General features: G+C 42.8%; 1 protein-coding gene and 1 long non-coding RNA gene across 2 annotated transcripts; one reads left to right on the top strand and one right to left on the bottom strand.

The window, feature by feature from the left end:
• The first annotated feature begins 981 nt into the window (after positions 1–981).
• Positions 982–8,717, top strand: vwa7 (von Willebrand factor A domain containing 7). The gene is made up of 17 exons (XM_026327962.2): positions 982–1,479; positions 2,426–2,708; positions 2,818–3,051; positions 3,237–3,333; positions 3,600–3,734; positions 3,848–4,043; positions 4,154–4,323; positions 4,663–4,775; positions 4,919–5,035; positions 5,296–5,517; positions 6,045–6,177; positions 6,308–6,460; positions 6,563–6,655; positions 6,760–7,046; positions 7,275–7,411; positions 7,817–7,976; positions 8,135–8,717. Exons 2-17 carry the CDS (start codon positions 2,463–2,465, stop codon positions 8,648–8,650), a joined length of 3,009 nt encoding a protein of 1,002 aa, XP_026183747.1. The 5' UTR covers positions 982–1,479; positions 2,426–2,462; the 3' UTR covers positions 8,651–8,717.
• LOC113142794 (uncharacterized) lies at positions 2,958–7,408 on the bottom strand. Its single transcript, XR_003296982.2, has 4 exons — positions 7,250–7,408; positions 4,934–5,017; positions 3,637–3,761; positions 2,958–3,484 (listed from the first exon to the last, which is right to left on the bottom strand). It is a non-coding gene; the product is annotated as an uncharacterized LOC113142794 (long non-coding RNA).
• Positions 8,718–8,927: the final 210 nt, after the last annotated feature.

Raw genomic sequence — 8,927 nt, 5'->3', positions numbered from 1 at the left:
ACACGGTGTGTAGTAAATTCGAAGACAAGACTACACACCTTTTGTTCTCCCAGGTCAAATTCTGTTTTGACTGCTTATAAAGCATGAGGTAAAAAATGATCACCAACTTTTTAGTTTCACCTTTTTAGTGAACTTGTTTCCAACTTATTAAAATATATTTTCCACTTATAGTCAGGAACCATCCATGTCATTTTTAGTTCATTATATGGAAGAAAATCAAAAGTTATCACATATTAACTTTTGAAAATGGGTCAAATTGAGCCAAAGACAACAGGAGGGTTAATAATAAAGACACAGATTTCTAGCTAATTTAGATGGAACTGGTATGATAGAATTAGTAGTGGTCAAACTGGGTGATGATCTACTGTCTGCAGCACAACCAGTTTGAGACTGTACAGTGTAGAAACAAACAAAGTTACCTCACCACAAGTGAACAGGAAACACAGTTTTCAAACCTGCAGCTGGATTCCAATAAACTCAGTCTTGCTTCTGCAAGTACATGCAGCTTTTTGCCCACGTGTTTGTGGTTCTGTAGCTGTGTGGTCAAGTTTCCCACTGATTCATTTTCACAAATCATAGACTTGTAAACATAAAGTTCGCTGTGGGTGTTTCGGTGGTTTAACAGGAAAAAAGCAGTGAGACAACACTGTGATCAAAGTTTTTACCTTCTTAGTTTCTATTTCACTCCTTAACTGTATTACAATAAAGTATTTTTGCTCAGAAAACTACAGTTTTTTCCCCCTTATAGGGTAGTTGAGAAACATGCCAGAGCCAAATCAAGCCAAACAAGAGAACACCACTGCTGGAAAAAAAAATCACCCATCATTCATCACCTTTTACTACATTGAATAAATCCCATAAACTCAAGTTAAACCGTTGGCTAGCAAGTGATGCCCTTCTTAGCACTGCCATTAGAAATGTGTGTAACTGGGGGGGGGGTGCGATGAAAAGTGTTTTTTTGGTGAAGAGAGAGTGATGGACGAAGGGCAGGGGGGTTGGGGTAGGCCTAAGTTGAACACCCTGGATGGTAATATATGCGGCTCTATTGTGGTGAATCAATGCTCCGTGCGATAATGGGGAGTGAGGAGGGGAGCAAGGCTGTAGGGAAGCTATGACGAGATGTCTTTTGCCCCATGGTGTGCCCCACTTGCTAAGAAACACACCCAAGACCATGCAGTGTCCAGCAGGCGCCCAGTTAAGCTCAACAAAGTGCTTCTTCCATTCATATCTGGGTTGTTGTTTTTCTTATCCAGGAGCCCGCCGGCGACAAGAGCTCAAGGACAGACAAGTGTGAAGACTCAATAATTAAGTTAGACAGACAATAATTTGGTGATACCAAGAAGAGTTTCCTCTGCGGACGGGTTGTGATGAAAGTCTGTTGTTACATGAATGTGTGGCGTTCCCGTGCACTGTGATGTTGCTGCTACATGCTGTGGTGTCTGAACAAAGTCTGAGGAGAGTCTGACAGGATGAACTGAGGTGAGAATACTTTCATTTTGTGTAGAGATTTATCAATTTTGAATATGACTTTGAGGAAATGTTTGTGGTTGCCTGTAAAATACAAACCTAGTCCTAGTTGAAAATATTACACTGTTATGACAGAAGAAGTCCTACGTGCGTCTACAGAAACTTGCAGGGATTAGTTGGTTTAAGGGCAAACTAAAAAATGATGAGAAGCTGCTTAAAATGAACCACAGTACACATGTTATACCTGTTAACCATGTTAGAGACAAAAAATGCCATTAATGATCAGATTTTTTGTCACCCCTGCAGAAAGTGGGTCTCTGTGCTCTCAATTTAGGATTTAGGAGACCACACCAACCAATTAAACCTAATTTGCTGAACGGAGGCTGGCAAAGTTGGCAAAGTAGAGCGAGCAGTTGTTTAAAGAGCTCAGGCTTTGTTTCAGTCTCCTTGTCGTGAAAGCACAAACTATGAGAACAAAGCCAAAGTATTGTATCTGAAGAAAGATGACAGAAAACAATAGGAGCCTCTGTGCACACAAGGCTGATAAAAATGTGAGACGAAGTTTCGAGGGGGCAGGAGGGCACATGGATGACTGGCACAAACACATCAAATCAGTACAACACATTAGTGAACAAAAGCGGTTAATTTGTTGATTTGAGTTCACACCTGTTTAGCAAGCAGGAAACACTTTTTACATGACAAAATAACAGCTCAATTAAATGTCAAAAATAACAAAGCATTTACAAAAAGCTTAGAAGATGAAACCATGTTTTTATATGACCAATGGCTCAAATAACTACATGTAATATGACAGACATTTCTTGTATGATACAGTAATTACTGTCTGACTGTGTAGGTCTGTTTTGGTCTATGCCACCCATTAAATGTCATTTTATTCGAAACAAATGCACATTTATCATATTTTGTCTTCAAAACACAATGTTGTCTTTTTATGCAGGTCAGATAAGACCTACTCACACTGTCTCCGGGACAAAATGTCACAGTGTAGGGGAAGAATCGGGGAAGGGAGCGTGAAACAGATGCACTGGTTTATTCTCACTTACCTTCTCCTGCTGGCTTTACCGTGCACGGGCTTCCTGCCCAACTTTTGGTCTCGGGTGTTAACTCTGTCTTGGGACTCACACACACATCAGTTCATCACAGAGCAGGCTATTCTTAACGTCACCCTGGAGACTCTGAGGAGCACCGAAAACCTCCAGGGAACCCATGCAGAGGAATGGGTGAGCTGATGCTTGCAGTTAGGAAGGTCTCATAGCAAAGAAGTGCCCCTATATTACATTGATACTGAGCACAGTTTGTTTTAGTGATAGTAAAAATCAACCTTCACAGACCAGACTGGGCCGCGGCTTCTGGAGAGCAGTGGGAGAGGTGGTGAAGTCCAACGCTGCCATGGATTTCCTGAGCTCCACCAGGTCCGACCCGGTGTACCACTTTGATTCAGAGCGTGTGGACAGTGCCATGGGGATGTTACGGCAGTTTTGGGCTCAGACTCTCCTCTCAGTACAAGCCAAAGAGTACCAAAGTGCTCGACGCAGCTTGGGTCAGCTCTTTCACTCCCTGCAGGTACAAAGCTGCACCACATGCAGTATCAGTTCTATCTGTTGTGTCTATACAATGACACAACACAAAAGCAGCACCAAATAAAACTCTTTATAATACGGTGGGAAAGAATAAGGTGAGGAGCTTCTCCTTAGTCTTGTAGTCTAGTAAATGATTATTGTTTTTTAATGTCAAACATGTTATGGCAGGACTTCTACAGCCACAGTAACTGGGTGGAGATGGGTCAACGCTCCATTTACCTCCACTTGATGCAGCCAGAAGAGCCTGCGTTCCCTGTGGCTGAAGGTAAGGAAGTTTATTTGTATAGTGCAATTTACGGCACAAGACAAGTCATTCATATCTTCACATCTGTGATTACCCAGAAACTATCAATGGAAGATGATTTGGTATTACTGGTTAGGGATTTTCAGCAGGAGCCTTTCATCATGATATATTCCTACATAGGACGTCCAAAAAAAAACAGTTTCAGCTTTACACATGAATAAATGCCCACAGTAATTTAATGAATCTCAACACTGACAAAGGAAATCTGAATCTCTTTCTGTCTGCAGAAGGCACTCCCACCTGCATGGAGTGCTTCAGTCTCACCTGTCGAAACAATCTCCTGCCAAAACTGACAAAGACACGTCAAGACTCCCAGCTTCTCACCACGGGCTACTTCAGCACTTTTCCTCCAAAGCCTGAGGGTATGTCAGCCACGAACATCTGCAGTCCTGCCAAAACAAAGCAAGAGAACACGTGCATTCAAACAAAAGGCATTTTCCATAAAGAATAAATTGAACAGCTTTCTACTTTTCAGGCAAATGTAGTCATGGAGGTATTCTGGACAGTAGCCGCTATATGGGGGCTAAAGGAGGCATCAACAAAGATAGCACCTCACCTGTTTTCTCCCCTCACCATTACCTTCACGTGGAAGCTGCCACTTTGGCTACAGAGGCCACCCTGACTGTACTGAGAGACCTCAGAGACACTGTGGGCCATAAAAGCTTCCTCAGGTCAGCTTCAATCCATCTTGCATTTGACAGAATCAAGAATCCAAGCCAACAACTTCTCAAATATATCATTCCACAGCCTTAGAGTGTATTTAAGAAATATTTCTTTACAGGCTCTTCAGCGTGAAGCAGGTCCCTGCATTGGTATTTGTCATGGACACCACAGGTAGCATGTTTGAGGAGATCACTGCTGCTCGCCTCCGGGCTTACTCTATTATCCAGAGACGAGCCAACAGTCCTGCACAGCCCAGCACCTTTATACTCGTGCCCTTCCATGACCCAGGTGAGGGTACGCATGTTTGTGGAAACAATGGAAACAGGAGAGACGGAAACATCTGCCTGAATCTTTGATGATGTGTTGACTACAAGCTACAGTCTCACATATGCTCTGATAGCAGAACAATTATTCCCTTGGCTGTCCACATGCTTTTAGCCAGTAGTGCATCCTAAAGGAATAGTTTAGAGTTGAAATTTTCCTGTGAGTGTTAGATATCAGTGAATGTCCTTACTGCAGTTAGGAGCTGTGATGATTTACATTCTGACAGATCTGCTATTTCTACTCAAAAAAGATCCATTATTTGCTGTTTACCATCTAACATGTCTGTTCGACCGTACTCCGCAGCCGTGGGACCAGTGTATGAGACCGATGACCCAGATCAATTTATGCAGCATATGGAGAACCTGATCGCGCTGGGAGGAGGGGACGAACCAGAGATGTGCCTCTCTGCTGTTCTGGTAAATTTAGATGTTGTTTACTTCTCAACAATCAAGGTAAACCGATCAGGTGTATGTTTGAATATGTCAGTACAGTATGATTATTGCAGCATGACAGCTGTAAATACATGTGGCCGCTAATTTCCCTTCTTCTGTGTTTTCAGTTGGCTCTCACTCACAGTCCACCGCTGTCAGAAATCTTTGTGTTCACTGATGCTTCCCCTAAAGACGCCCACTTGTTTGATGCAGTCAAGGCCCTCGCCCTTGAAAAACAGAGCAAGGTTGGTTTTAATTTTAAAGATCATTCCTCTCTAATGCAAGCTACATCTATAGAAAACATTTGAATGCGACATCTCAGACATTTCACATGGCATTAACTATTCAAACAATCCTTGTGCAGGTGATTTCTAGATCAAGAAGATGTTGCAGATACTGATTTTATTGCTACAAAGACATTTTGCAGCTTTAGCATGGATGCTATCAAATAAGTTGCGATTTAGCAGATTTATTTCAGCTCAGTGATCATTCAGTTTCAATTTAGGTGACGTTTCTCCTAACCGAAGACCCCACCTACATAAGAGAGAGCAGAGGGAGGAGGAGGAGGAAGAGAAAAAAGAAGAGGAGTGTGGAAACTTTGCCTGCTGATCGTTTCTCTCTTTACTCTGCCCTGTCCTCCCTGTCAGGAGGGATGACAGTCTTCACCACCAACTCTGACATCCACAAGGTCTCTGCCATAGTGGAGGATAACACAGCTGCTGACAAGGTACCTCATACACATTCAGGCTAAATAAATCAAACAAGTCTCAAGACAAATAAAGCAACTACCAATGTTTTTGGTTTGTGACCATTTGTAAGGTCACTTCGCTTGCAGCTCCTCATCACTTATGTATGTGAGAAATATTCAGAGGAAAGCAACTGAGAGTGTTTCTAATGAGTGACTGCTTCATATTCTCACAAACAACTTACTGTTTTTTGGATATGGAGACAAGATGTAAGTTGACAGATCATTTTATAAAATAGTTATGGCCAACCTGCTGAAAATAACTTATACATCCTGCAATATTTCTATTTATTGGGAGTCATATTTGTGCCCACATTGAGTCCAATGTTCTCTCTCTGGCTTTGTTTCCTAGAGGGAAATATCTGGCTCTTAGCCGCTAGACTCCACTTTATTCACTAGTTAGTTGCTAATATTGGTGCTGCACCATACTACACGTAACATATTGTAATGTGTAGTGTAGCTGCCACCAAACAGAACTATTCCTGATAGACTTTCACCTTCCTCTCCAGGTGACCCTCCTCCATGTGGATTCTGCTCAAGAACTGATGTCTTCCCATTTCTTCAGAGTTGACAGCTCAGTAAAAACTGTCACACTACATGTCACTGGCATCCTGATAGAGAGCATCCTTACAAATCCTTCAGGTAGTGACATGATTAGAATGAGTTTTTTGTTTGTTTTCGGAATAACTGTCTATGAGCTTTACTTCAATTTCAACTTTTCTTCTTGAATAGAGAATAAAGTAAGACCGATTGTTAATATTCTTGCTGACAGACCAAAGTCAGTCTCTCTTGGATGAGCAAGGGTCCCTGGCACAGATGGAGCAATTCGAGGGACTGTACCGTATCAGTCTGCTTCCCCCAGTACAGTCAGGCCAGTGGAAACTGCACACCAGGAGCGACGGGCACTTAGCATTCAATGTGATAGGTAAAAGCAAAACACAGAGCCAATCGACTAACAGATCATTACTGTTACATGATGTAAGTGCACTGAAAGAAAGAAACATTGCCTGCTAATCTGCACCCACAGGTGGCAGCAGTGTAGATTTCCTGTATTACTTTGCCACTGTAACCAACGAGACACACCCAGGTCTGGCTAGAGTGGAGGGTAGTCCAGTAGCAGGTGAGGGATTATGAGTCTTTTCTGAAACTACTGATGTGACGTCTCACACCCAGGAATGTGCCTGCATTTAGCAAAACTGCTTTTCTCCTTATTTCATCCCACAGGTGCTTCTGCCTTTTTAGTACTGGCTGTGACAGGCCTGGCTCCAGATGAGGAGGCATCTTTCAGTCATGTGACGCTGCTGGGAGCTGAAGGGGAGAACCTCCAGCAGGTGTGGCTGAACACCTCCTCCTCCTCTGCACCATCCTTCCCTGTGGAGGAACTGGTAGGCTGGGTGGCCTCTGTTCCCAGAGTTCCTTTCTGTGTCCGTCTTACAGGCCAGGACAGCAGAGGAAACAGGCTGGAGAGGGTTTCCACTGAGATGGTGCAGCCCACTCATGTTCAGATACAGGTAATCTTGTATTGCTGAACAAATACATGGGCTAGCTTCTATAGAAGAGTTAACAGGCATATCAGTTCTCTTACTCAGTTGTTGCTTTATGGTTGATTTCTTTTCTGTCAAACACATGCATTGCTCTCTGGTGATCAATATGTTTTGTCAGAAAAGAAAAAATGACCTCATGTTCCTCATCGGATTAGCTGTGACAGCCTCACCTAGTTTGTCTCTTTATCTCTTCAGGTGTTGTCTGCCCCTCGCTTGGTGCCTGGTCACAGCACAGTGGTCAAATTTGACATCCTGAACCACGGCCCAGCCCGTCTGTTCGCTCTGACTGCTGACGACGACTGTGGATACCTTCATACAAGAGGACCTCACAGGTAGAGAAAAAATTAAATAAGACACTTTGCTCTGCTGCTGAGTAAACTCCAAGATCCAACTTCTTTATATACTCACTTCATAAAGATAAGATAAGAAAAACCTTTATTTGTCCTACAATGGGGAAACTGTGTTGTTGCAACAGCAAGTACAAGTACAGAGCAGAGTGCCAGAAGTAGCAAAGATGTGAGATGAATAAGAAATTTAAAAAATACTTCAAAAATATTAAACATGTACAAGAACATTTCATCCTTTTGGAGCACTGCTGTCTCAGTAAAATCATTTGGGGAGATGTGGTTTTGTTTTTAAATCAGTTATCTACAAAATTGTATCAATGTTGAGAAAGAAACTATGAGAATATTTGTTTGAAGTTTTAATTCAACTTAGTTTAAGCTTCTGTCCTTTAGGTTCTATGTTGCAGAACAACAGTCATTTCGTGGACAGGTGGACCTCCACACTCCTGCCACAGCTCAGGCTGGTGCCACTGCCACTCTTACACTCACCGTACAAGCTCTCGACTCTTCAGCCTCAAATTATGCAGTCGCTTATTTGACAGTGGTCCCTGCGGTAAGTCCCTTCTTTTAGCTTTAACTGAAGTCAAGCAATACAACTTAGTTTGGTCCCTAGTTTTTCTACAGTTTTATAGAAATGTTAAAAATTAATCTGACATTAATCAAAGATCTTTTCTGTCATGACACTGACATCACTTTGTCTTTGTCTGCCAGGATCCTGACACATCTCCACCATCTTGCTCAGCAGCAGTGCAGCAGTCTGCGTGTCCTCCCACTTGCAATGAGTCAAGCTGGAGTGTATATCTGGTTGTTTCAGACAGGGGGCGCTCTGGCCTCGCTGCCATCCAGCTACAGAAGGGCGAAGGAATTTTAACTTTACCCCACAGCTTCCACCCCACACACGACAGCTTGGGAGAGGCCCGGCCCGGCTCCAACAAGCAACACCAGCACCACCACAAGGCCAGATTACAGAAAGGGGATCCACCTTTGAATGTCTCTGAATGGGCCCTGGGCTCAACTCAGCCACTCTGGGTGAGGTACACATCCAGCTGCTGCTCTGCTCAGGCAGAGCTGCTGGTGTGGGATGTGGCTGGAAACATGAAGCGCTGCCATCTCTCATCTGGTCAGCAGAGGCATCTCAGGGACAAGAGCCCAGAAAGCAATGGAAGTGAAGGGATTACACTCACAGCTGTCTATCTCTTATTACTGGTCCTGCTGTGGTCTTTATAGGTCCATGATTCGTGATTACGAATGTTTTGCTGGTCAAACTATGTGTCGATTACTGGATTGCTGAGTTCCAGACTAGGAAATTATTAAAGAAATTATAAAGCTTGTCCTTTTTTGGACAAACAAATACACTTAAGTCAAACAAATGTGTTCTTTTTTTCTGATACTCATTAAATCTTTGTTTTTGTTATTCTTACAGAAAGTGCACTGAATATAGGAATGAAGCATTTTAATAACCGTGTCAATAACTTTTAGTTTGATATTTTCTTTTGGCCTGTTA

The sequence above is a fragment of the Mastacembelus armatus genome, chromosome 13 (assembly GCF_900324485.2).
Source record: "Mastacembelus armatus chromosome 13, fMasArm1.2, whole genome shotgun sequence".
NCBI lineage: Eukaryota > Metazoa > Chordata > Actinopteri > Synbranchiformes > Mastacembelidae > Mastacembelus > Mastacembelus armatus.
This window is presented reverse-complemented; position numbering and strand designations above follow the sequence as displayed.

Coding starts and splice junctions, on each gene's coding strand:
- vwa7 (XM_026327962.2), top strand. CDS start 2,463: ATGTCACAGTGTAGGGGAAGAATCGGGGAAGGGAGCGTGAAACAGATG. Junction 3,735..3,847: donor TTTTCCTCCAAAGCCTGAGG/GTATGTCAGCCA, acceptor TCTACTTTTCAG/GCAAATGTAGTCATGGAGGT. Junction 4,044..4,153: donor GGCCATAAAAGCTTCCTCAG/GTCAGCTTCAAT, acceptor ATTTCTTTACAG/GCTCTTCAGCGTGAAGCAGG.